This window comes from Chiloscyllium plagiosum, unplaced genomic scaffold, assembly GCF_037043375.1.
Source record: "Chiloscyllium plagiosum isolate Xiang-an unplaced genomic scaffold, Cpla_swu_hap1 HiC_scaffold_33, whole genome shotgun sequence".
In the NCBI taxonomy this organism is placed as follows: domain Eukaryota; kingdom Metazoa; phylum Chordata; class Chondrichthyes; order Orectolobiformes; family Hemiscylliidae; genus Chiloscyllium; species Chiloscyllium plagiosum.
Window position 1 is genome coordinate 18,218,920 of NW_028270171.1, and position 27,543 is coordinate 18,246,462.

Below are 27,543 nucleotides of genomic sequence, written 5' to 3' on the forward strand. Positions count from 1 at the left end.
AGTATGCAGGGTTTAGAGTCAGTGAGTTTAGTGACAGTATGCAGGGTATAGTGACAGTGGGTTTAGTGACAGTTTGCAGTGTAGAGAGTCAGCGGGTGTAGTGACAGTAGGCAGGGTTTAGAGTCAGTGGGTTTAGTGACAGTTTGCAGTGTTGAGAGTCAGTGAGTGTAGTGACAGTATGCAGGGTTTAGTGACAGTGGGTTTAGTGACAGTTTGCCGTGTAGAGTCAGCGGGTGTAGTGACAGTAGGCAGGGTTTAGAGTCAGTGGGTTTAGTGACAGTTTGCAGTGTTGAGAGTCAGTGAGTGTAGTGACAGTATGCAGGGTTTAGTGACAGTGGGTTTAGTGACAGTTTGCCGTGTAGAGTCAGCGGGTGTAGTGACAGTAGGCAGGCTTGAGAGTCAGTGGATTTAATGACAGTGGGCTGGGTTTAGAGTGAGTGGATTTAAATTTAATGACAGTGGGCAGGATTTCGTGTCAGTGGGTTTGGTTTAAAGTCAGTGGGTTTAGTGTCAGTGAGTTGGGTTTAGAGTCAGTGGCCCTGAGGTAATTCCGTTCACAGAAGGGAAGGAGAATGGCGTTAGTGCAGGCTGTGGTATCTGCTGCCTGGCTGGCCAAGGCAATCAGCAGCGCTAAGGCCGGACCGTTGCGGGTCTTGGACTCCTCCTGGTATTTGCCAAAAATGCAGCGGGATGGCAGGAAGGAGTTCAAGGAGAAGCACATCCCCGGCGCTACCTTCTTCGACTTGGACGAATGCAGGGACCGCTCCGCCCCTTACGACCACATGATGCCCGGACAGGAGCTTTTCTCCCGATACTTGGCCAACCTGGGCATCTGCAACGACACCCACGTCGTCATCTACGATGCCAGTGATTTCGGACTGTACACTGCCCCCCGGGTCTGGTGGATGTTCCGGGCTTTCGGTCACAGCCGGGTGTCGGTGCTGGATGGCGGCTTTATCAATTGGCGCAGGGAGGGTCTCCCGGTCACTTCGGAACTGCAGGACTACCCCGTGGCTGAGTACAAGGCAAAAACCAAACCCCAGGTCAAAAGTTACCAGGAGATCCTGGACAACATCCAGAGCAAACAGTTCCAGCTGGTGGATGCCAGGCCTGAGGGCAGATTCAAAGGCACCGAGCCTGAACCCAGAGAAGGTTCCTTAAAGAGTTTTGTTTTACTTGTTTTAACCCTCAAAAGAGCTTATTTCAGTATCGCACTCAGATCTTTTATTTAAATTTCTTCCAACATTTCTAAGGTGTTTGCCAACTCTGCTTCCAGTATTGGGCTAGTATGTATTGCCAATCAGGATTAGCTGGGGGGGGAGTGAGACAGTGAAGGGGTGGATATTTCCATAAACTGATGCATTCTGTAATCTGTTGCATTTATTGTAATTTTAAACTGCTTTTAGGGTTTGCCGAGTTAGCTCTGACTTTCATTGCACTTTTACAGTATGTTAGGGTAGTGATAGATTTATGCCGTGTATTTCACAGTCAAAGTTACCAACATGTTCCCCTAACTTTTGAAAGGCAGACAGTAAATTTAGTCTCGTTACACTGAGGCCCTACTATGACACGGCTGACCAAGACCACGTTTCATTGTCAAGTTTATTACAAAAGTGCCAATGCTGAATTACAGAAAAACTGATTTAAACAGGCCAAATTACCTGATTTAAACAATCGGATTTTGTATCAGTTCAATACACGTATAGACCGGGTGGTTAAGAAGGTGTTTAGCATGCTTGCCTTCATTGCTCAGACCTTTGAGGATATGAGTTAGGATTTTGTGTTGAGGTTGTACAAAGTATTGGTGAGGCCATCTCTGGAAGTCTGCGTCCAGTTCTGGTCTCCCTGTTATAGGAAGGATATTATTAAGCTAGGGAGGGTTCAGAAGAGATTTACCAGGATATTGCCAGGAATGGAGGGTTTGAGTCATAAAAGTAGACTGGGACATTTTTCACTGGAGTGTCGGAGGGTGAGGGGTGACCTTATAGTTGTTTATAAAATTATGAGTGGTATAGATAAGGTGAATGGCAGGTGTCTTTTCCGTTGGGTGGAGGATTACAAGACTATGGGTCATATTTATAAGGTGAGAGGAGAAAGATTTAAAAAAGACATGAGGGTCAACTTTTTCACAGAGTGGTTGGTGTGTGGAATGAACCTCCAGACGAAGTGGTGGAATTGAGTATAGTTACTTTTAAAAGATATTTAGATAAGTACATGAATAGGAAAGGTTTGGAGAGATATGGACCAGGAGCAGGCAGGTGGGACGAGATTAGTTTGGAATGATGGTCAGCATAGACTGGTTGTGCTGAAGGGTCTGTTTTGTCCAAGACGACCGATGATGTTTGTCCATCTCTGTGACGCAAACGTTTAATGGGCAGCATGGTGGCTCAGTGGTTAATGGGCTCGATCCCACCCTCAGGTGACTGTGTTTGTGGAGTTTGCACATTATCTCTATGTCTGCACTGGTTTCCTCCGGATTCTCCGGTTTCCTCCCATACTCCAAAGGTATGCAGGTCAGGTGAATTGGCCCATGCTAAATTGCCCATGGTGTCCAAAGATGTCTAGGTTAGGTGCATTAGTCAGAGGAAATGTAGAGTAATAGGTGCATAAGTCTAGGTGAGTTACTCATCAGAGGGTCAGTGTGGACTTGCTGGGCCCATTGACCTGTTTCCACACTGTAGGGATTCTATGAATTAGAGAGTGTAAGCCGGAAAGGTATTTGAATGCTGATAAACCTCTAATGTTTAAACATCCATTGTTGATACAGACTAACAAACAGTGTTGCAAATGTTTGACTGTGTGTTCAGGTTAATAGCATATGTGGTATTAACTTGCTTGTTTGTTTTATGGGAATATCATTACTCATCAACTCACTTCAGATTTTAAACAGTGAAATTGAAATCCTCCACTGAAGTGTGGTTTAAGAGATCTGAAGGTACAGATTCCGAATTGTCCTGTAACACATTAATCTAGCAGTGAAGGCCCACATCACACACGATTACCATATTCAGTAGTAGAAAAACAAATAATTTGTCTTACATTCCTTTCCTAAGCAACCAGGATACTACCACTCTGGAAGCTCATTATTATGGCTGGGTTTTCAAACCAAGTAGCTCAGAAATCTACAGTAGTCAGGATAATCTATTTTTGATGTATGTATAATATCCCACCCTCACCAGGCAGGTTACTCATAGATTAGCAAAAGCAAATGTTAAGGGAGATTCCAAGTGCATTGAAATCTGAAAATTAGGTCCCCCACTGCTGATTCCAAAGAAATCCAGACTTGCACTTGTTTCGTATCTTTCACAAGCACAGGCAATCTTTTCAGCCAGAAAAGTTCTTTTGAAGAATGATCTGCATTGGAAAGTGGCAGATACAGCAGTGCAGAGTCAATTTCCCCTAAACACAATGTGAGAACGACCAGATAATCTTTTTGATAATCTTGAGTGAAGAATATATACTGACCAAGACATGTGGATCAGCTCCTCCATTTTTCTTCCAGTAGTGTTAAGGGTGATCAGCCAAGCTCAAAGAATAAAATCCTTTTTTATCCAAAGGGGCAAACACCTCATATTCCAACGCTAAAAACATTAGGAGAGCAGATTGGATAAAGTAAGAGGTTTTGGTTTCAGAAATCTGTTAACTTCTTGCAGGACATCTGAGGAGAAATTGGACACAAGTTCTGAGAACAATCGTGGTATATTTGCCAGTATGCTAGTGAGATTTGTATAACATTTGACCATTGCGACAGATGTGATTTCCTTGAACTGGATTGGGTTTCCTTCAATTCATACTTTTTAAATTTGTCTTATTTCTCAAGATATTGAACCTGGGCACATCCCCGACAGTATCAGTATCCCCTTTGAGACCTTCATGGATCCAGAGACTCTCAGGATGAAGAGTGAGAAGGAGCTGCAGTGCTTGTTTGAGGATCACAATGTCGACCTGAAGAAACCACTGGTAGGGACGTGTAGTATCGGGATCACTGCCTGTTTTGTTGCCCTTGGTGCCCAAATCTGTGGGAAAGAAAATGTGATGATCTACGATGGTTCCTGGCAAGAGTGGTTCACCCGAGCTGACCCCAGTCACATTATCTCGGAGAGAAAGGAGAAAGTCAAATAGGCAGCACTGAAAGCAATGTTTTAGATTGTGCTGTTCCCGTACCAAAATTAGTAGATAATTTGAGAGTCATTCTTAAATTTTATTTGACTAACCAACGAATCTATCTTTTATTGTGTTGGAGGTAAGAGGAGAAGGTCAAGTGAAACCAAGTATTTACTGGCATCCCCCACTATCCAAAAGCAGAGTATTTCTATGAAATGTGTACAGCGAAGAAGCATTAATTCATATGGAAAAATTTCACCATGTTTCATAAAAGTGAAAATCCTCTTCGGATTTACGAATACGTGTACTAATGTAGGTCTTTCTTAAAAACAAAGTGGCTTGAAGTGAACTTGTGAAAGACAGGGGATAGCTGTACTTGAAAGGTTTGATCTATTCCCTGGTAGAAGGGCCCTGTGAACAATTAGCAAGTGTTCTTCTGGGTACTGAGGGCAACAACAGATGGTCCTCTTTTGTCATGTTGTTTCAGTCATAGTTTTGTATTTCTCAAATGACGATTTGCCCGGAGACTCGACCTTTTTCACAAGATGCAGCAGGATGGCAGGCAAAAAGAAGCCAAGGACAGTTTGTCGAGAACCGCTCTAAGTGCTGAGTCAGTGATAGAAAAGTGATGGGAGATGTGTGACTGTGAAGGGAAATTAAGCCATTTCTTGGGAAAGTTTAGCACCTTCCAGAATCATTCACTGTTTTGTTTCTTGCCATATTTGTTTGGGGCACTACGTTGTCATTTCCTGAAGGTGCTTGATGTGCTGAGGCTGAGTGGCCACTGAGTTTCAAAATGCTTCTCTCAGTGATTTACTCCTTGAATGTGGTGACTGCTCTGTGAAGCCAAGATTTTAAAGTGAGACCAGATGGTTTTTGATGAGTATAGGATGCCAGAAATTGAAATGAGTCTGGCATATCTTTGCTTTCCAAGTGAACTTCTTTGTTTTTGAGTCAATGTTCCTCTTCTTATTAACATCATTAACTGTAAACTCACAGCCTATACAACATCACTTGTGGGTCAAGAGTTAGTTAACTTATGCTGCACCCAAAAGTGTGAGAGAAATAAAGGCTACATTCTTGTTCTTTTCTTGATCTAAGCCACACAACAGAAAACAGAAAACATTTCCCCTCGGCATGGAAGAAATATTGTAGAGGAGAATAAGACTTGGCTGAACTATGCACCTTGTCTGGACTTGCTTCGTAGAAATTGAGAATGTCTTCAGGGCAAGTGTGTATCTTATCTCCAGTTCTGACTTGTTAAATTGGGAATGCTCCATTGTCAATGACAGTAAAGTTAGTCTGATTGCAGAATAAATAGCAGTGAACAAATCCTGGCATTGCAATGAAACCTGTTTCTTTCAATAACATTCTGAACATTTTCTAGCAGCATGTTCAGCCTTGTTATTAATCTTTATATGCTTAATACATACCAAATGTGCCTCTGTCCTTCTCAATTTACACACAGGCCAAGTATGTTGTAATGTAGATTTAAAATATACATTGGAAAAGGAGATGGAACATTGTACAAAAAAAAGCCTTCCCTGTACAACTAACTGCAATTAAAAGAAATCATGGTACAGGAGTTGGCCAGTCAATACCAAGGTAATCTATTCTGTTGCTGTAAAAAGTTTCCCTTGGGCTACTTGAAATGTTTAATTAAAATCTTCAGAGTTTCGAAGGATTTGTGTGAGACAAATGTGTCCAGATTTGTTTTGAGGGAAGCTTAATCAGACGAATAGTCAAAGAGGGAATGAGGGGATTATATTACTGCATAAATTTGATGAATTTAAGTTTGCACGTTCTCCCTGTGTTTGCGAGATGAATTGTTGAATGCACTTGAAAATATAGAGGTAGGTTTGATACAATGAGAAGTCAAGCAATCTGAAGTATTCAATCAGTCTGTAACAGATAAGCAATTGCAGAGCAACTTGGCTGTGGGCTCAAGTCCCACTCCAATGACATCCAACACAAAATCGAGACTGATTCTCCAATCCAGCATCTAAGGAGTACTGCACTGCCAGACGTACCCTGTTTCTAGTGAGACATTAAACCAAGTCCCTGACTATGCTCCTAGATCAAACTGAGAGGCAAATAAACAATGTTACAGTTTCAGGCCACTGAAAGGCTTGTTAACACTTGTTGTAGATTAATTGTTAATTGTGTCCCTGACCCAAGGAATGCCAATTGTAATCATTTTAATAAAATTAATTCAGTTAAGTAGTTTGATTTGACTCCTTTTTTGCATCAAAGATCAGAGATATGAGAAATGGGTTAGACTTTACTGCAGTTCATTTGGTCCAAATGTTATCCTTGTTCTCACAGAATCTGTACAGTGTGGAAACAGGCCGTTCATCCCAACAAGTCCACACCAACCCTCTGAAGAGCATCCCACCCAGACCCATCTCCTTATCCTTTCCCTGTAACCCTACGTTTCCCATGGCTAACGCACCTAACCTATACATCCCTGAATACTATGGGGCAATTTAACATGGCCAATCCACCTAACCTGCCCATCTTTGGACTGTGGCAGGAAATCTCATTGTATCTCATCTACTATATATTTTTAAGTACATTAAACAATTCATCTAGCAGACAAAGGGAGAACGTGCAAACTCCACATAAAAAGTTGCCCAAGGGTGGAAGTGAACCCAGGTGCCTGGGGTTGTGAGGCACTGGGGTGAACATCTCAGCCACCATTTCATCTCTCAGAACCCAAAGCTTCAAAAGTGCCCCTTCTGAGAGACAGGATTTACAGGCATTTGGAGAGGCAAGTACTCATTTGGGATAGTCAGCATAGTGCAAGAATTCCATCTCGCAAATTTAGAGTCATAGAGATGTACAGCACGGAAACAGACCCTTCGGTCCAACCCGTCTATGCCGACCAGATATCCCAACCCAATCTAGTCCCACCTGCCAGCACCCGGCCCATATCTCTCCAAACCCTTCCTATTCATATACACATCCAGATGCCTCTTAAATGTTGCAATTGTACCAGCCTCCACCACATCCTCTGGCAGCTCATTCCATACACATACCACCCTCTGCATGAAAAAGTTGCCCCTTAGGTCTCTTTTATATCTTTCCCCTCTCACCTGAAACCTATGCCCTCTAGTTCTGGACTCTATGACTCCAGGGAAAAGACTTTGTCTATTTATCCTATCCATGCCCCTTATAATTTTGTAAACCTCTATAAGGTCACCCCTCAGCCTCCAATACTCCAGGGAAAACAGCCCCAGCCTGTTCAGCCTCTCCCTGTCGCTCAGATCCTCCAACCCTGGCAACATCCTTGTAAATCTTTTCTGAACCCTTTCAAGTTTCACAACATCTTTCCGATAGGAAGGAGACCAGAATTGCACACAATATTCCAACAGTGGCCTAACCAGTGTCCTGTACAGCCGCAACATGACCTCCCAACTCTTGTACTCAATACTCTGACCAATAAAGGAAAGCATACCAAACGCCTTCTTCACTATCCTATCGACCTGCAACTCCACTTTCAAGGAGCTATGAACCTGCACTCCAAGGTATCTTTGTTCAGCAACACTCCCTAGGACCTTACCATTAAGTGTATAAGTCCTGCTAAGATTTGCTTTCCCAAAATGCAGCACCTCGCATTTGTCTGAATTAAACTCCATCTGCCACTTCTCCGCCCATTGGCCCATCTGATCCAGATCCTGTTGTCATCTGAGGTAACCCTCTTCGCTGTCCACTACACCTCCAATTTTGGTGTCTTCTGCAAACTTACTAACTCTACCTCTTATGCTCGCATCCAAATCAATTATGTAAATGACAAAAAGCAGAGGGTCCAACACCGATCCTTGTGGCACTCCACTGGTCACAGGCCTCCAGTCTGAAAAACAACCCTCCACCACCACCCTCTGTCTTCTACCTTTGAGCCAGTTCTGTATCTAAATGGCTAGTTAACATAGAACATTACAGTGCAGTACAGGCCCTTCGGCCCTCGATGTTGCACCGCCCTGTCATACTAATCTGAAGCCCATCCCACCTACACTATTCCATGTACATCCATATGCCTGTCCAATGACGACTTAAATGCACTTAAACTTGGTGAATCTACTATCATTGCAGGCAAAGCATTCCATTCCCTTACTACTCTCTGAGTAAAGAAATTACCTCTGACATCTGTCTTATATCTATCTCCCCTCACTTTAAAGTTGTGCCCCGTCGTGTTTGCCGTTCCCATACTTGGAAAAAGGCTCTCCCTGTCCACCCTATCTAACCCTCTGATTATCTTCCAAGTCTCTATTAAGTCACCTCTCATCCTTCTCTCTAACGAGAACAGCCTCAAGGCCCTCAGCCTTTCCTCGTAAGACATTCCTTTCATACCAGGCAACATCCTAGTAAATCTCCTCTGCACCCTTTCCAAAGCTTCCACATACTTCTTATATTGCGGTGACCAGAACTGTACACAATACACCAAGTGTGGCCGTACCAGAGCTTTGTCCAGCTACAGCATAACCTCCTGGTTCCGGAACTCAATCCCTCTATTAATAAAGGCCAAAACACTGTATGCCTTCTTAACAACCCTGTCAATCTAGGTGGCAACTTTCAGGGATCTGTGTACATGGACACCGAGATCTCTCTGCTCACCTGCACTCCCAAGAATCTTGCTATAAGCCCAGTACTTTGCTTTCCAATTACTCCGTCCAAAGTGAATCACCTCACACTTGTCCACATTAAACTCCATTTGCCACGTCTCAGCCCAGCTCTGCATCCTATCTATGTCTCTCTGCAACCTACTATATCCTTCATCACTATCCACAACTCCACCGACTTTAGTGTCATCCGCAAATTTACTAACCCACCCTTCTAAGCCCTCATCCAGGTCATTTATAAAAATGACGAACAGCAGTGGACCCAACACCGACCCTTGCGGTACGCCGCTAGTAACTGGACACCAGATGAACATGTTCCATCAACTACAACCCTCTGTTTTCTTTCAGTAAGTCAATTACTGATCCAAACTGCTATGTCTCCCACAATCCCATTCCTCCACATTTTGTATAATAGCCTACTGTGGGGAACCTTATCGAACACCTTGCTGAAATCCATATACACATCAACCGGTTTACTCTCATCTACCTGTTTGGTCACTTTGTCAAAAAAGTCAATAAGATTCGTTAGGCACGACCTACCCTTCACAAAACCGTGCTGACTGTCCCTGATCAGATTATTCTTTTCTAGATGGTTATAAATCCTATCTCTTTTCCAACACTCACTGGTCTGTAATTACCAGGGTTGTCTCTACTACCCTTTTTGAACAAGGGAACCACATTTGCTATCCTCCAGTCCTCAGGCACTATTCCTGTAGACAATGATGATTTTAAGATCAATGCCAAAGGCTCGGCAATCTCTTCCCTTGCTTCCCAGAGGATCCTAGGATAGATCCCATCCGGCGCAGGGGAATTGTCTATTTTCACACTCTCTGTATTCTCTCTGTATTCCATGAGATCTAATCTTGCTAATCAGTCTCCCATAGGGAACCTTGTCGAACGCCCTACTGAAGTCCATATAGATCAAATTTGATTGCGGTTTTTGAAGGGGTGATCAAGAAAGTTGATGAGAGCAGAGTGGCAGACATTGTCTAGCAAGGCCTTTGACAAGGAACTGTGTGATAGATTAAATCTCATAGGATCCAGGGAGACCTCGCCAACTGGATGCAAAATTGGCTTGACCATAGAAGACACAAGGTGGTGTTAGAGAGTTGTTTTTTTCAGACTGGAGGTGTGTGGCCTGAAGCCAGGATGAGGATTTAGGAGGTATGGTTAGCAAGTTTGTGGATGATGCCAAGATTGGTGGTATAGTGAACAGTGAAGAAATTTATCTGGCAATGCAGCAAGATCTTGATCAATGGGTCCAGTGGGTTGAGGAACGGCAGATGGAGTTTAATTTAGATAAATGCAAGGTATTGCATTTTGATGGACCAAACCAGGGCAAGACTTACATAATCAATGGTAGGGTCCTGGGGAGCATTATAAATCAAAGAGATTGAGGGGTAGATGTTCATAGCTCCTTGAAAGTCAAGTCACAGATAGACAGATTGGTAAAGAAGGCTTTCAGCATGCTTGCTTTCAAAGGTCAGGGCATTGAGTATGGGAGATGGGATGTCTTAGTTGCAACTGCTCAAGATATTGGTGAGGCCACGGTGGAGTACTGCATGTAATTCTGATAGCCCTACTATAGAAAGGAAACTATTAAACTAGAAAGAGAGCAGAAAAGATTTACCAGAATGCTACCTGGACTGGAAGGTTTTGAGCTATGAGGAGAGGCTGGATAGGCTGAGACTTTTTTCCTGGAGCAGAGGAGACTGAGGGATGACTTGATAGAGGTCCATAAAATCATCAGAGGCATAGGTGCAGTGAAGAACCAACAGCTTTTCCCCATGGTAGAGGAGACTGAAACTAGAGGGCATAGAGGAGAAATACAAAAGGGTCGAGAAGGGCAATTTCCTCGCACAGAGGGTAATAACTGTCTGGAAAGGACAGCCAGAGTTAATGGTGGAAGAGAGTGCAATTTTGTCATTTAAGAAGCAGTTAGATAGGTACATGGATAGGATAGTTATGTGAGATATTGTGTTCTATTAATTCACTCACCAGCTTGCTATATTCATTAATACTGGTTCCTGTTCATTCATTCATAACCCTTTACTAACCTGTTATTTATTATAGCTGAAAATGTGTTGCTGGAAAAGCGCAGCAGGTCAGGCAGCATCCAAAGAGAAGGAGAATCAATGTTTCGGGCATGAGCCTTCTTCAGGAACGAGGAGAGTGTGCCAAGCAGGCTGAGATAAAAGGTAGAGAGGAGGGACTTGGGGTAAGGGCGTTGGAAATGCGATAGTTGGAAGGAGGTTAAGGTGAGGGTGATAGGCCAGAGTGGGGGTGGGGGCGAAGAGGTCAGGAAGAAGATCGCAGGTTAGAAAGGTGGTGCTGAGTTCGAGGGTTGGGACTGAGACAAGGTGGGGGGAGGGGAAATTAGGAAACTGGAGAAATCCGAGTTCATCCCTTGTGGTTGGAGGGTTCCGAGGCAGAAGATGAGGCGCTCTTCCTCCAGCCGTCATGTTGCTATGGTCTGGCGATGGAGGAGTCCAAGGACCTGCATGTCCTTGGTGGAGTTGAAGTGTTGAGCCACAGGGTGGTTGGGTTGGTTGGTCCGGGTGTCCCAGAGGTGTTCTCTGAAACGTTCCGCAAGTAGGCGGCCTGTCTCCCCAATATAGAGGAGGCCACATCGGGTGCAGTGGATGCAGTAAATGATGTGTGTGGTGGTGCAGGTGAATTTGTACCGGTTATGGAAGGATCCCTTGGGACCTTGGAGGGAAGTAAGGGGGGAGGTGTGGGCGCAAGTTTTGCATTTCTTGCGGTTGCAGGGGAAGGTGCCGGGAATGGAGGTTGGGTTGGTGGGACGTGTGGACCTGACAAGGGAGTTACGGAGGGAGTGGTCTTTTCGGAACGCTGATAGGGGAGGGGAGGGAAATATATCCCTGGTGGTGGAGTCCGTTTAGAGGTGGCGGAAATGACGACGGATGTTATGATATATATGGAGGTTGGTGGGGTGGGAGGTGAGGACCGGTGGGGTTCGGTCCTGGTGGTGATTGGAGGGGCGGAGCTCAAGGGCGGGGGAGCGGAAAGTGGAGGAGATGCGGTGGAGAGCATCGTCGATCACGTCTGGGGGGAATTGCGGTCTTTGAAGAAGGAGGCCATCTGGTTTGTTCGGTATTGGAACTGGTTCTCCTGGGAGCAGATGCGGCGGAGACGAAGGAATTGGGAATATGGGATGGCGTTTTTATAGGGGGCAGGATTGAAGAGGTGTAGTCTAGGTAGCTGTGGGAGTCGGTCGGTTTATAGTAAATGTTTATATTACATTGACTATAAACCGACCGACTCCCACCCTGCCCCCTGTAAAAACGCCATCCCATATTCAGAACGTTTCAGAGAACACCTCTGGGACACTCGGACCAACCAACCCAACCACCCTGTGGCACAACACTTCATTTCCCCCTCCCACTTCACCAAAGACATGCAGGTCCTTGGACTCCTCCATCGCCAGACCATAGCAACACAACGGCTGGAGGAAGAGCACCTCATCTTCCAACTAGGAATCCTCCAACCACAAGGGATTAACGCAGATTTCTCCAGTTTCCTCATTTCCCCTCCCCCCACCTTGTCTCAGTCCCAACCCTCAAACTCAGCACCACCTTTCTAACCTGCAATCTTCTTCCTGACCTCTCCGCCCCCACCCCCACTTCGGCCTGTCACCCTCACCTTATCACCCTCACCTTAACCTCCTTCCACATAACGCATTTCCAACGCCCCTCCCCCAAGTCCCTACTCCCTACCTTTTATCTTAGCCTGCTTGGCACACTCTCCTCATTCCTGAGAAGGGCTCATGCCTGAAACGTCGATTCTCCTGCTCCTTGGATGCTGCCTGACTTGCTGCACTTTTCCAGCAACACATTTTCAGCTCTGATCTGCAGCCCTCACTTTCTCCTGTTATTTATTACCATCACTGTTTCATTCTTTCATTCATAAAACTGCAATTCTGTATTATAGTTTACTATCGCAAGATAGACTAAGACTAAAGCAGTACTTCCAAACTCATTACTATTCCTTCACACCTTCAACCCTTATCAGACCTATTTACATCAAAAGCTACCTCTGTTAAATATCAGACTACTAACCTATTCAGAACCTTCCACATCCATCAAAGTTTTACTTGCACATCCACTAATATCATTTATTGTATCCGTTGCTCCCAATGCGGTCTCCTCTACATAGGGGAGACTGGGCGCCTCCTAGCAGCGCGCTTTAGGGAACACCTCCGGGACACCCAAACCAATCAACCACACCGCCCCGTGGCCCAACATTTCAACTCCCCCTTCCACTCTGCCGAGGACAAGGGGGTCCTGGGCCTCCTTCACCGCAGCTCCCTCACCACCAGACGCCTGGAGGAAATACCTCTCACCTCTGCCTCGGAACACTTCAACCCCAGGGCATCAATGTGGACTTCAACAGTTTCCTCATTTCCCCTTCCCCCACCTCACCCTAGTTCCAAACTTCCAGCTCAGCACTGTCCCCATGACTTGTCCCTACCTGCCTATCTCCTTTTCCACCTATCCACTCCACCCTCTCCTCCCTGACCTATCACCTTCATCCCCTCCCCACTCACCCACTGTATTCTATGCTACTTTCTCCCCACCCCCCACCCTCCTCTAGCTTATCTCTCCATGCTTCAGGCTCACTGCCTTCATTCCTGATGAAGGGCTTTTGCCCGAAACGTCGATTTCGAAGCTCCTTGGATGCTGCCTGAACTGCTGTGCTCTTCCAGCACCACTAATCCAGAATCTGGTTTCCAGCATCTGCAGTCATTGTTTTTACCCTATTCGGAACAATGTCAGCCCTGACGTCATGTCTCCAGTACCTACCCGAAACTACGGAAAGAATATATTAATCAGCCCTTACCAACTGTCTCTCAGACCTGAATAGATTACAAAACACCAAACATGTTCCCCAATCAGTATGTACTTGTTAAATACCTTTTAACTGGGCTGTTATCCCTTTAAGAAACTAATTGTCAAAACAGCACTTATGTGAAATTGTATGAATGAATGAAACTCTCAAATTTTAAACAAATTTCAACCCAGCTATGGTAATCAGTTTAATATCCTTTAAAATTTTATTAAGTACATGTACAATTTCTAACTTATTTAGAGCATATAGGCCTAATATTTTTTATTAACATTAACTAACATAAAGGTAAAAGGACTAACATCTCTTAATTGTGCAATCAGATCAGACAGACACCCTTAATCCTAAGAGGAGCAGCAGCCAGCTCTTAGCTCATATTATAACCCATCTCCTGTTTCCCAAGACGGAAGCCCCTCAAACCTTTGTGTACCTGAGATAAAACAATGTAACACCATAGTATTGGAATTTTAATATATGTAAGAACTGTGTATAAAGAGGCTACTGTAAGAATTGTATTTCAGGATTTTATTGCCGCCTCAAACTTGTGCTAATCCGGTTGCTGAATAAAGAGACTATTTTTGCCACTCAGCGATTTTGGTCTTTATTTGAACATGATCCAACAGGTAGGTGGTGATATGGACCAGAAGCAGGCAAATGGGTCTAGTTTAATATGCCCTAAGAGGGCTTATGAAGGACTTACGTCCAAAAGGTTGACCCTCCTGCTCCTCAGATGCTGCCTGACCTGTTCTGCTTTTCATGCACCACACTTTTCAACTCTGTTCTCCAGCATCTGCATTCCTGACTTTCTCTGATTTGGGGCAAAGGGCTTGTTTCCATGCTGTAGACCTCTAAGTAATCAAGCTTTGCGGGATTGAAACAAGAACCAATTTGATCAGAAAGTGAGAGTAGAGCAAGAAGGAATATATTAGTAGCTGAAAGTACAGCAAGGGGAACTGACACTGTTCTCTGCAGCATAGAATATATATCCTGACAGCCATGATTTGGAGGTGCCTGTGTTGGAACTGGGGTGGACAAAGTTAAAAATCACACAACACCAGGTTGTAGTCCAACAGATTTATTTGGAAGCACTTGCTTTCAAGGTGCTGCCTCTTCACCACCTGAAGAGGAGACAGCACCTCAAAAGCTAGTGTTTCCAAATAAACCTATTGGACTACAACCTGGTGTTGTGTGATTTTCAACTTTATCCTGACAGCTGTATTATATATCTGCCCAGTGTCAAGCTTAAGGGTGTCTGCCCTTGGGCTGATGAGAAACCTGTATTGAAAAGGGAAAAAATACAGTAGTTATGGTATTAAATTAATAAACAAGACCTAATAGGTACAAATGTCTGGATTATTATTCAAGCCATGTGCAAATTGTCATAGAGCAAATAAGGTTAGAGATATTAATACATGACTCAAAGACTGGAAGAATTGGGTGTAAGTTCATTGGGCACTGGCACCAACATGGGAGAAAGTACAGTTTGTCCTGTTGGGATGGTGTACACCTGAACTGTGCTGGGACTGGTGTCCTATTGAGCTGAGTAACTAGGGACATGAAAAGGTTTTTAAAATAAACAAGACATTGAGGGATCAAGCCTACTGGATGTAGCAAAACAAGGGGGAGAGTCAAAACAGGTGATCAAATTGGTAATCTGGGAAATGAAGGTCAGAGAATCGCAAGAAGGCACAGGGAGGAAAAAAATTAACAATTCACCAACAGTTAAGGTTACATGTCATAAAGATAACAAAAAGAAAACCAAAGGCCTTTTCTGAAACAAACAAAAATAAATTGTTGGACAAACTTAGCAGGTCTGGCAGTATCTGTAGGGAGTAAAATTAAGTTCATGGTTTTTAGTTCGGTGACCTTTCAGACTTGAAAGCAGTTTGGAAAAGGTATTGATGTTGATGACATGGGAGTCGGAGGGCAAAGGAGAGAGTGGACAAGTAGGATAGAATCCAAAGAGAGAAATAAAGGATAGGCAAATAAAGGGATTGTTGATGGTAAAGTGGACAAGAAAAAATGCTTGATAAGTGATGATGGCCAACGTCTGCTCCCATGTCTTATAATGAACGTTGAAGTAACATTAGCTCCACCCAATCTGATGCTGTCACAGTTTTTCATAGGGGCATTGGGTTCTTGCTGACCGCTTGAAGGGATTAGATGTTTTCTGCACAGATCTTGCAAGTTATGACAAGGAATGCAAACTGTACTACAACAAACCATCTTGAGCACCCAATGCGGAGAATGGAGGGCACATCAGAGGTTCTCCTCTTGGGTTTGCTCCTGGGCCTGGCCAAGCTGGCCATTAACAGGTCCAGGCAGTGGGCCATGGAGGGGGTCGTTATGGCCGATTGCCTGTCCCTCTTCCATTCGGCCCCGAGTGTCCCTGGAGAAGGAGCACGCAGTGTCTACCAATACCCTTGAGGTTTTCAGGGAAAGGTAGGCACTACAGGCGTTTTATTTCCCCCTTCCAATTCTATTTTAATGTAATCCCTACCCTCCCTTTCACTTTTTCATACACTTAGGCATCGCCTTTGATGGGAAAGAAAAATAAACTATCTTGATAACTAAGACAAGTAGTTCTTTTTAGACACCATTGATCTCTTCTCCACCACTGATAGTTAGAACCCAGCCAGAGGATAAACAAAGGAAGATTGTTGCAAGCAAACTTCCTCGACCCCCTTTACCCCAGTACCAAATAACAGACAAATAACATGGAAACTAAATATTCTAAAAGATTAGATGGGAAGCAAATAATACATTTTTAAATTTTTTTCTTTGTTAATTCATACATTGCAACACTTGGAATAAAGAGTCAATTCTGAAGTCATATCCAACTGGAGACTTTTTTTTCCAGAGATGCTGCCAGACCTACTGAGTTTCTCCAGTACTCCCTTTGCAGTTCAGGTTTCCAGCCTCTGCAGTATTTATCTGTTATTTATATATATTATCATTTTTGATTGGAAAATTTTTGGTGTCCCTTTCATTTAATAAACCAGGCCGTTCTAACGCAGTACCTCAAAGCCACCGCTCGGGAAGACGACGCTGTTGAGCCTGTAAATGGTCTGCCAGGCCTTCAGGGGGCGCTGTGGGGTAGGTTTACTTCAGCTAGGGCACCTCTTGGCCTGGCTGTTTAACCCTGAGGTTGCCCTCGGCGCGGCTGGTGGAAGGCGGCCGGAGGCTGGAACGGCGACTGGCAGCCGAGCGATGTCGGCAGCGCTGGTCAGGAGGGGGCTCGAATTGCTGAGCCAGGATCTGAGAGGTTTGTCTTCCGAGGGAGAGTCGCCGGGTTAATTTTAAGCCGCCGTCCGTTCGCGCTCGGTCTCACGCGCTCCATGGATCTGGAGGCAGCGATTCCGACCTCCCGACACCAGTGGCGCTCTATGCGGTGTCTTCCCCTGTTTACAGATTAACAACCCTTGGCATTGGAAGGTGGGCTTCCCAGAATGGGCAATTCTGAAGAATGAACGCTAGACTCCCAAATGTTAGCTCTGTTTTCTCTCTACACAGATGCTGCCAGACTTGCTGAGTTTCTCCAGCAGTTTCTTCCAGAAATAGGATCGTGCCTGACCTGACATTCCTCACATCCACTTTCCTGCTGGTGCAATTACTATATTTAAAAGGCATCTGGATGGGTACAAAGGGTCATAGTCATGGAGATGTACAGCACAAAGATTGACCAACTTGTCCATGCTGACCAGATATCCTAAATTAGTATAAAGTTAAAAATCACACAACACCAGGTTATAGTCCAACAGGTTTAATTGGAAGCACACTCGCTTTCGGAGTTAGTGTTGTGTGATTTTTAACTTTTTAACTTTAAACTTTTTTAACTTTAAATTTTTAACAAATTAGACTAAATTTATGATTTGGAGATGCTGGTGTTGGACTGGGGTGTACAAAGTTAAAAATCACACAACACCAGGTTATAGTCCAACAGGTTTAATTGGAAGCACACTAGCTTTCGGAGTTAGTGTTGTGTGATTTTTAACTTTGTACACCCCAGTCCAACACCGGCATCTCCAAATCATAAATTAATAAAGTCTCATTTGCCTGCACTTTGCCAGTATCCCCCTAAATCCTTTCTATTCATGTACCATCCAGATGCCTTTTAAATGTTGTAATTATTCGAGCCTCCATCACTTTGTGTGGCAGCTCATTCCATACAAACACCACCCTCTGTGTATAAAAATAGCCCTTTAGGTCCCTTTTAAATCTTTTCCTTATATTAAACCTATGCCGTCTAGTTCTGGACTCCCTCACCCCAGGGAAAAGACCCTGTCTGTTTACCCTATCCATGCCCCTCATGGTTTTATCAACCTTTTATAAGGTTACCCCTCGGTCTCCAACGCTCCAGGTAAAACAGCCCCAGCTTATTCAGCCTCTCCCTATAGCTCAAACCCTCCAACCCTGGCACCTTCCTTAGAATTGTTTTCTGAACTCTTTCAAGATTCACGACATCTGTTAGGAGGGAGACTAGTATTGCATATAATATTCCAAAAGTGGCCTAACCAAATGCTCTAAGGTAGAAAGGGAGGCAAGAGAGAAGGGGGAACGGCATTTTTGATAAGCTATAACATTACTTAGGGAGGATGTTCCTGGGAATACATCCAGGAAAGTTATTTGGGTGGAAAAATAAGAACGGGACGGTCACCTTATTGGGATTGTATTATAGTCAGAGGGAAATTGAGAAATAAATGTGTAAGGTGATCTGAGTTATCTGTATGAATATTAGGGTGGTTATGGTAAAGAATTTTAACAATCCAAATGTAGTCTGGGACTGCCATAGTGTTAAGGATTTAGATGGAGACTAATTTGTTAAGTGTGTACAAGAACATTTTCTGATTCAGTATGTGGATGTACTTGGGAAGGTGCAAAACTTGAGTATGTGTTAGTGGAAGAGCACAGCAGGTAAAGCAGCATCAGAGGAGCAGGGAAATTGACGTTTCGGTCCGGAGCCCTTCATCAGGAATGATTCCTGTTGAAGGACTCTGGCCCGAAGCATTAATTACCCTGCTCCTCGGATGCTGCCTGACCTGCTGTGCTTTTCCAGCAACACACTCTCAACTCTGATCTTCAGCATCTGCAGACCTCACTGTCTCCTAAGTTGCAAAACTTGACCTACTTGTGGGAAATAAGGCTGAGGTGTCTGTAGGGGAGCAGTTTTGGGCCAGCGACCATAATTCTATTAGTTTTAAAATAGTGATGAAAAAGGATAGACCAGATCTAAAAGTTAAAATTTTAAATTGGAGGAAAGCCAATTTTAACAGTATTGAGCAAGAACTTTCAAAAGTTGATTGGGGGCAGATGTTTGCAGGTAAAGGAACAGCTGGAAAATCTCAAGCCTTCAAAAATAAGATAATGAGAGTCCAGAGACAGTATATTCCTGTTGGGGTGAAAGGCAAGACTGGTAGGTGTAGGGAGTGCAGGATGACTCGAGAAATTGAGATTTTGGTCAAGAAAAAGAAGGAAGCATATTTTAGGTCCAGACAGCACCGATTGAGTGAATCCTTAGAAGATTGTAAAGGCAGTAGGAATATACCTATGAGGGAAATCAGGAGGGCAAAAAGGGGACCTGAGACAGCTTTGGCAAGTAGGGTTAAGGAGAATTAAAAGGGACTTTATAAATATATTAAAGACCAAAGGGTAACTAGGGAGAGAAAAGGACCCCTCAAAGATCAGCAAGGCAGGAACCACAGGAGATAGCGGAGATATTAAATGAGTATTTTGCATCAGTATTTACTGTGGAATAGGAAATGGAAGATACAAAATGTGGGGAAATAGATGGTGACATCTTGAAAAATGTCCATATTACAGAGGGGGAGATGCTGGATGTCTTGAAATGCATGAATAGAAAAGGGCTAGAGAGATATGGGCCAAATGCTGGCAAATGGACTAGAGTAATTTAGGATATCTGGTCAGCATGGACAAGTTGGATCAAATGGTCTATTTCCATGTTCTACAACCCCATGGCTCAATGACTCTGTAGACTTCACATTCTCCCCAAAGTAATGATACAGAAATGGACACAATGCCTACCAACTGTCCAGTTTTGTGGGATTTTGGTGAGATTGCAGCTGGAGTTGTAGATAACTTTGGTCTCATTATCTAAGGGAGGAACATCCATGCCTTGGAGGCAGTCCAACAAAGCTTTATTTTGGATTGATTCTTGACACAATTGGGTCGTTCTGTCACAAGAAATTCAGTGAAATGGGTCTACATCCTTTGATATTTGGAACAAAAAATGGTGATTTTATGTAAATAAACTTTAAAATTCAGAGACTTAACAAGATGGAGGCTCTGAGACTCTTTCCCCTGACTGGATGTTATGGTCTCCAGAGCTAGAACGGGGGGGGTCAACTATTTAGGACTGAGGATCAAACCCACCACAGCAAGTGAATTTGAATTCAATTACCAAAATTTTGAAAGAAAGCTTCTCTCAGTAATGGTGACCATTAAATTATCATTGATTGGTATCAGAAACAATATCTGGTTCACTAATGTCCTTGAAAGAAGGGAATCGTCTGTCCTTACCTGGTCTGGCATGTATGGACTACAATGTGGTAGATACTTGACAGGTTGTGACTGCATTTGACTCTGCAAATCCCAAGAATGAGTTGTATCTGGTGGAAAGAATTCCTTTCAATTGGTCTAGTAATCACAGAACAAAATTATCCTTGTGCAGCTCTAACTGCTCCTTCATCTGAACTACCCTCCTTAGCCAATCAGGTACTGTGGTTACAAGAACAGGCCAGAGATTGGGAATTCCACACAAATAAGTCGCCTCCTATTGACCGTTAGGTCAGGAGTGTGATGGAGTGCTCTCCATTTACCTGGATGGGTGCAGCTCCAACAACACTCATGAACCTTGAGACCATCCAGGACAAAGCAGCCTGCTTGATTGACACCCCATTTCCAATCCTCAATCTTCACTCCCTACGGTCGCAACACACTGCAGCAGTAATTTGTACCCTGTACCTAACGCACTTCAGCAACTCAGAATCCACAGAATTGTTATGGCACAGAAGTAGGCCATTTGGCCCATCATAACTGTGCCATATATTCACCAACTAGTACCTTCCAGACCTCTGATCTCTACAACCTGAAAGGACAAAGGCAGCACATGCATGAGAGCAACACCATCTGCAAGTTCCCTTGCAAGGCACATACAGTCCTGACCTAAAACTATTTCATTGTTCCTGGGTCAAATTCCTGGCACTCCTATCTTAACAGTACTGTGTATGTGTGCCTACAACCCAAGTATTGCTGTAGTTGAAGGAAGTGGCTCATCACTTGCTCAGAGTCTTTTACAGACAGACAAATGCTATCACACTAGACATGTGGTGATCACACTCCACTTTTGTTTCCTGGACTTCCTGGAATATCTCTGCAGATCCCCAGGATCCATAGACCTCAGTTTGAAAGCCATTGATCAGGTACAGAGCAGTACCTCCGGGCTGTGAAATGGAATTTAGAATCCATTATTATAACTGTCCATCCCAGGTATGATTTTTCTCCGCCCTGTGAAAATCAAGGGCAACCTTAGCCATCAGCAAAGGAAATACATCTGATACCAGTGCCACCTTTATTTCTAGATGTTCTTTGTCCAGTTTTGTGGCTGGAATTTGATTGGGAAGTTCTTGACCTGATGCAGGGTAAATTAAACCAAACTTTGCCGTTGCTGTTTCAGATAAAGGGAGGAGCAGGAAGGCCATTCCCACGCACACGTCTGGTGCTGACCATTTGCACCAAGTTAATGCAACTAAGAAGGGAACAAAAAAGCAATTAAAGAGCTTGCAGGGACAAGGGAAGAACAAGAACAAAGCAACTGTCAAGGGCAAAGTTATTAAATCAGCATTAGGTAAGTCACTCACTTGTGTTGGATTGAGTATCTTTCTCTACAGGTGTGTATGTGCACTTTCAGTTTCTTAGCTGCATCTGCTCAGCGTTTGAACGTAAGGAGTACGAGTAGGCCATTTGCCCCCTCCATCCTGAACTTCTCCATTCAATAAGACTATGGCTGACCTGATCTTGCCCATAGCTCCATTTAATTGCCAAGCCCCTCCTAACCCTTGACTCCTTTATAGATCAAGAATCATTGACTGCCTCAAACGTATTCAATGGCTTAAACCCCACTGCTATCTCAGGTAGAGAATGGGTCTAATCTGTATCTGGTATTCTGAGTGTGTTCCCATAAGTCAGTGAGGCCATGCTTGGAGTACTGTACAATTCTGGTTGCCCTGTTATATGAAGAATATTATTAAATTGGAGAGGGTGCAGAGAAGATTTACAAGGATGTTACAGGGACTGGAGGGCTTGAATTATAAGGAGAGTCTGGATAGAGCATAAGACATCTATAAAACTATGAGAAAGGTGAATAGCACAGGTCTTTTCCCTAGGCCAAAAGAGTTCAGAATTAGAGGGCATAATTTTAAGGTGAAAGGAGAAAGATTTAAAAGGGACCTGAAGGGCAACTTTTTCACACAAAGGGTGGTTTGTACGTAGAATGAACTGCCAGAGGAAATGGCAGGTGCAGGTACAGTTACACCGTTTGAAAGACATTTGGATAAGTACATCGGTAGGAAAGGTTTAGAGGGATATGGCCCAAATACAGGCAAGTCGGGCTAATTTAGTTTAGGAAACTTGGTCAGCATGGATGAGTTGGACCGAAGTGTCTGCCTCCATGCTGTAAGACTCTAAGTGTCCTGTGCACTTGTATCCATTGCATAGAAATAGATGGGGGCCATTCAGCCCCTCAATCCTACTCTGCCAATCAATAAAATCATGGTATATATTTTTTAAAATTATTTTGGCGAGGTATTATGATGTTTTCATTCTTTTAATGGTTTAGGGTTTGTGATATATCGAAAAGGTGAGATGGAATGTCCTGGGTAGTTGGGGACCCTACCAGTGTGGAGAAATGGAAGGGTAAATTGCTTAGACAGTGAAAGCAGAGGATAATTGAGAAGGATCACTCTTTCTGACCCTAAAGTTCTTTTGTTCTGATATAACAGTCAGTAACTGTCAAATGGACTAATTCCAAAATAAATTAATGCCTTAGTTGTAATGCAAACATCAAGTTTGCACAAACACACTAACAGTGATGTTGTATTCAGAGAATCAAACCACCTTAGCAATGGAAGACTGAAAAAGGTCTGGAAGATGAAATATATGTCACATAGACTGATCATGCCAAGATCTATGGAACAAATCATGAGCCTGTCTCCAGAAGCTGTAATTAAGTGGCACCTCTTCACATCCAGTGTGTGATGTGGCAAGACACTCACCTGCTCTCACTGCCTGCCACATTCCTTTGGGAAGCATTTACAGATTGCAAATTAACTTATTCAGCCACATTACGAACATATCTTCACATGGCCATCAAATCCTTAAGTGGTACTTGAACCCGGAACTTCTGACCTAGAGGTAATAGCTCTGTCCACTGAAACACACTGCTGTTATTTTGCAGACTTTCCATTTAAATTGCCTTGTTTCCATTTAAATTTCTCAACGCTATGAACTGCAAATGCTCCATTTGGCAATGAGTTCTATTTTCGAACTGCTTTGCTGTTTCATTCCCTGTTGGATTTATCAGTGACTATTACGTCAGTCACATTTAAACAGGAACACGTTCTCTACATCTTATGTTTGAAAATTAACTGATCAGTATTCATGGTAGTTATATATCTGTGAGTTAATGTGAGTCTTGTTTGCTTCCACAGAGGAGTATCGGAAGAAAAAGGCTGTAGATCACACAGAGGAAAATCTCCAGTACATGCTCGGTGCCAAATTCCTGACTGAGAGCAATGTGACTAAACAGGTGAGTGTTTCTAACACGTCAGTTTCTCACCATCTCCCACGTGTGTCGGAGTTTTGCAGATTGAAGGCCCGCTCAAAAAAGTCTTGACTTTGTTGATAGCACTGGATTCTGAAGCTGCGTTAGACAAGGCTGGACAAAGGACTGGACCCATAAGAATGTGTCAGTCGTGGTTCAGTCGGTCACACGCTCACCTCAAAGTCTCAGTCTAGAAACTTGCCGCAATATTCAGACTGAGGGACTGCTGCATTGTCAGAGGTTCAGCCTTTTGGATATGACCTTAAACCAAGGTCTGTTTGCCTTCTCAGGTGACTGTAAAAGGAAAAAAATCACAGGGCTGTATTTTGAAGAAAGGCAATGGAATGCTGCCAGTGCCAATACATATCCCTCAACCAATATTATTAAAACAGATGGTCAGCCCTTTCTAAAGGCGGCACAGTGGCTCAGTGGTTAACACTGCTGTTTCACAGCACCAGGGACCCAGGTTCAATTCCAACCTCAGGATACTGTCTGTGTGAAGTTTGCACATTCTCTCCGTGTCTGTGTGAGTTTCCTCTGGGTGCCCTGGTTAACTCCCACAGTTCAAAGGTGTGCAGGTTAGGTGAATTGGCCATGCTAAATTGTCCATAGTGTTCAGGGAAGTACAGGTTGGTGTATTAGTCAGAGGTAATGTAAAGTAGTAGGTTAGGGGATTGGGCCTGGATAGGATACACGTCGGAGGGTTGGTGTGGCCTTCTTTGGTGTAATGGCCTGTTTTCACACCATAGGGATTCTATGATAAACAAAGGGAGAAAGACTTTCATTTTTATCGTGCTTTTCATCACTAATGCCAGTGAAGTAATTTCTGAAGTATCCGTCTCTGTTGTAATGACGGGAATATGGCAGCCAATTGATGCACAGCCAGATCCGACAGACAGCAGTGTAACAATAACCAGATCGTGCGCCTTTGTGATGTTGAGAGAGGGGTAAATATTTGGCCAGGACACTGGGGCGAACACGCATAGTCTACACGTTCTGCAGGACCTATGGGAATTTAGCCAAGTGTGGGAGTAATGATATCACATGATGACATAAACAGCCTCCTTCTCCTGTATTATTCTGTGAATTATGTTATGGAAATATAAAGCTATTGTCTCCTTCATTTTAACACACAAGCTGACAGAGAAAACTGGTGTGTAAGTCAACTCTAAATATAAAATTCTATTTTTTTTAAAATTAATTTTAGGTCCTGAATTACAGTCAAGGAAGGAAAGCGAAGGATCGCCCAGAGAAAAAGGAAGTGAAGACGGAAAGGAAGAGCGTATTCACAGAGAGTGATTTCAGAAAGTTTGAGAGAGAGTATTTTGGGGCATCCTAATCTTGACCTTTGGTGAGAAGAGTGGACCAGCAGGCTTTCATTGTTGGGGAGAGATTAGATCACTGCATCACAAACCCTGTAAGCAGTGCCTAGCTCAAGTCTTAATCATGAAGATGGTTTTGGGGACTGATCTGGCACACGTGTGAGAGCAACAGAGACCTAACAAGGACAGAAAATCCAGTTCCTCTCAAGTTTGAGACCTGGCTGTAAAATCTGCCAGGGTCTACTAATCATTTATTTAGTTGTTAAAACCTTGTGTTCTCTTTTTCTGTGTTTCACATCAACATACAAACATTTGTGTTAAGTGAAGAGTAAATATTGCATCGTACTAGATTACTTGCACTTATTACTAGAATGCTATGTCTAACACTGTCTCCCCAAGCCTTCTCCCTCTGTGACTCTAGAGATTTGAATATTGTTGCAATCCTTCAGCTGGAAATGTGAGGAGATGGTCTCTGTGAGTGCAGGACCTTGTCAGATAGGGAGCACGGTTGTTCCAACTCGGTTGGAGTTTCTTGCTGCCAAACAGCTCACACCCTCCGCTTGGGGTCTCAGATCACATTTGGGACACCCTAGTCTAACAAGTATCACCATTTATGTCACCTTTAGCTCCCAGTAACATCACAGTTTTACTCATGGAACAGGAATATTCTGAGATGTTTTGACTCTTTCTCTTTCAGTCCACCACAAACCATCCCAAAGAGCAAAGCCATCTTGCTGGTTTATCCAGTCAGGTAGACCAGAAATGCTAGATTTCCAGCCTAGTCTTTGCTGATCTTTGGGGTGGCTACCATTCACTGTGGTGCCCCTGGCGCTAAGGTTCCACCTCCTTTGCACTAGCCAAAAAAACACATTGGGTAACACCTACATGTGGACATCAAGTATGGATGAAATTGGGCAGAGTTACTACCCCTCTGCATGATATTCACATTCATTGTTAAGGCTCATTCCTGAGGAATGGTAATATGAGTGAGATGGGATGAACATCTTGCCTGATACCTACCACATCCTCCCTCTCCCTGTTAAACTTTCAGTGTCTTTAAAACAGCAAGTATGAAGTTCAGAAAGCAACTCCCCATCTTCTCACTTATTCTGAAGATTGCATCTTCTTCTCATCAATGCCTCATGTAAGATTAAAACTATGGTTAACTTGACCCCTGTTATCCTCTTTATTTTAACATAGTATATGCCACTGCTGGCATTGGTTGTCCACCCCTAACTGCCCTTGAATTGAGGGCAGTTAAGAGTCAACCACATTAATGCCATCTTAATGTTCTGGGGTCATGGGTTCAATTCCCAACATGGCAGCTGGTGGAATTTAAATGCAGTGGATGAACAAATCTAGAATATAAAGCTAATCTTAGTATCAGTGACCATGAAACTATAATCAGTTATCATGAAAAGACCATCTAATGCACTAATATTATTTGGGGAAAGAGACCTGTCCTGGAAACAGCTTATCAAGCCACTCTATTCAAGGACAATTGGGGATGAGCAGTAAATGTTGGCCTGGCCAGTGAGAGTGACATCCCATGAAACAATAAATTAAAAGACTGCCCCTAGCAGCCGCCATCACCAGTAAGGTACACTGAGTTGTCGCACAGCTCAATGAATTCTTGTGATGGAACGTTATCTCTGGCCTCACTGAGTTACAGTATTCTGGGTTCACGTCCCACCCCCGGACCTGGATGCAAAGATCAAGGCTGACCTTCCAATGCGGTACTGAGGGGATGCTACACTCCTAGAAGTAACTTCCTACAAATGTGATGTACATCTGCCCGATTGGTTGAATGTAAAATCACCTGTAGCTCCATGTTGAAGAGAAGTTATTCTTGGTTAATTGGACAATATTTATCATGCAATCAATGTCTCAAAAAGAGCAAACAACCTGATTGTTATCACCCTGCTGTTTGTGGGAGCTGGCTGTGTGTAGATTGGCTGATGTGTTTCCTGCAATACAACAGTTACTGTAAGAACCTTTGGTGGTTGTCAAATGTGCCTTATAAATGTCAGTCTGTTTTACTACTGGTGAAGCTGGATTTTTTTTTAAATAGATTGAGGTAACATGTTATGGAACTTATTACACGCCCACCACTGAACTTGGATTTCACATGGAAATATCACTTCTGACAAATCCTTGATCAGCTTGCATTGTGGATGTATTTCATTTTCCCTCTGGAGTTTCAAGCTCCAGTTTGTAATGGAAGATACAGGGCAGAGCATGTGTAACAGTGTCTTCTGTAGAGAAGTCAGGATCTAATTATAACATTTAAAAGACATGTGGATGGATACATAAATAGGAAGGGTTTAGAGGGTTATGGACCAAATACTGACAAATGGAACTAGATTAATTTAGGATATCTGGTCAGAGGGAAATTGGACAGAAGGTCTATTTCCGTGCTGTTTATTTCCATAACTCTGATTACAGTCATACTGCCTTCAGTGAATGCAGAAATGCAAGAGTTCCATATCATCACAAAAATGAAATCAATTAAACCCCACAAAAAAAGCCTTCCAAGTTATACAATTGCCACTTTGAATATTACTATTGCAGCTGAAAATGTGTTGCTGGAAAAGCGCAGCAGGTCAGGCAGCATCCAGGGAACAGGAGAATCGACGTTTCGGGCATAAGCTCTGAAGAAGGGCTTATGCCCGAAACGTCGATTCTCCTGTTCCCTGGATGCTGCCTGACCTGCTGTGCTTTTCCAGCAACACATTTTCAGCTCTGATCTCCAGCATCTGCAGTCCTCACTTTCTCCTCATATTACTATTGCAGC

General features: G+C 43.6%; 3 protein-coding genes and 1 long non-coding RNA gene across 5 annotated transcripts in view; 3 read left to right on the forward strand and 1 right to left on the reverse strand.

The window, feature by feature from the left end:
- LOC148141231 (uncharacterized) overlaps nucleotides 1-16,731 on the reverse strand; it is a 43,660-nt gene extending 26,929 nt beyond the window's left edge. For both annotated transcript variants that reach the window (XR_015752567.1, XR_015752566.1), the window contains exon 1: nucleotides 16,610-16,731. This is a non-coding gene — a long non-coding RNA (uncharacterized LOC148141231). The remainder of the gene's footprint in view (nucleotides 1-16,609) is intronic.
- Nucleotides 1-23,833, forward strand: part of LOC122542260 (uncharacterized) — a 73,775-nt gene extending 49,942 nt beyond the window's left edge. Inside the window, exon 5 of the mRNA XM_087978313.1 lies at nucleotides 23,718-23,833. The gene's annotated coding sequence lies outside the window, so the exon portion shown is untranslated. The remainder of the gene's footprint in view (nucleotides 1-23,717) is intronic.
- LOC122542259 (3-mercaptopyruvate sulfurtransferase-like) lies at nucleotides 382-6,324 on the forward strand. The gene is made up of 2 exons (XM_087978312.1): nucleotides 382-1,152; nucleotides 3,821-6,324. The coding sequence occupies exons 1-2, from the start codon at nucleotides 573-575 to the stop codon at nucleotides 4,120-4,122; spliced, it is 882 nt and encodes a 293-aa protein (XP_087834438.1). The 5' UTR covers nucleotides 382-572; the 3' UTR covers nucleotides 4,123-6,324.
- On the forward strand, nucleotides 16,698-26,788 carry rps19bp1 (ribosomal protein S19 binding protein 1). The gene is made up of 4 exons (XM_043679813.2): nucleotides 16,698-16,854; nucleotides 21,283-21,453; nucleotides 23,315-23,412; nucleotides 24,635-26,788. Exons 1-4 carry the CDS (start codon nucleotides 16,800-16,802, stop codon nucleotides 24,764-24,766), a joined length of 456 nt encoding a protein of 151 aa, XP_043535748.2. The 5' UTR covers nucleotides 16,698-16,799; the 3' UTR covers nucleotides 24,767-26,788.
- Nucleotides 26,789-27,543: the final 755 nt, after the last annotated feature.

What these genes read in the sequence shown, in the direction of transcription:
- rps19bp1 (XM_043679813.2), top strand. Translation starts at nt 16,800, where the DNA reads ATGTCGGCAGCGCTGGTCAGGAGGGGGCTCGAATTGCTGAGCCAGGAT. An exon ending in GCTGAGCCAGGATCTGAGAG is followed by an intron (nt 16,855 to 21,282) that starts GTTTGTCTTCCG and finishes TTGCTGTTTCAG; the next exon opens with ATAAAGGGAGGAGCAGGAAG. An exon ending in AGTTATTAAATCAGCATTAG is followed by an intron (nt 21,454 to 23,314) that starts GTAAGTCACTCA and finishes TTGCTTCCACAG; the next exon opens with AGGAGTATCGGAAGAAAAAG.
- LOC122542259 (XM_087978312.1), top strand. Translation starts at nt 573, where the DNA reads ATGGCGTTAGTGCAGGCTGTGGTATCTGCTGCCTGGCTGGCCAAGGCA. An exon ending in CGAGCCTGAACCCAGAGAAG is followed by an intron (nt 1,153 to 3,820) that starts GTTCCTTAAAGA and finishes TTATTTCTCAAG; the next exon opens with ATATTGAACCTGGGCACATC.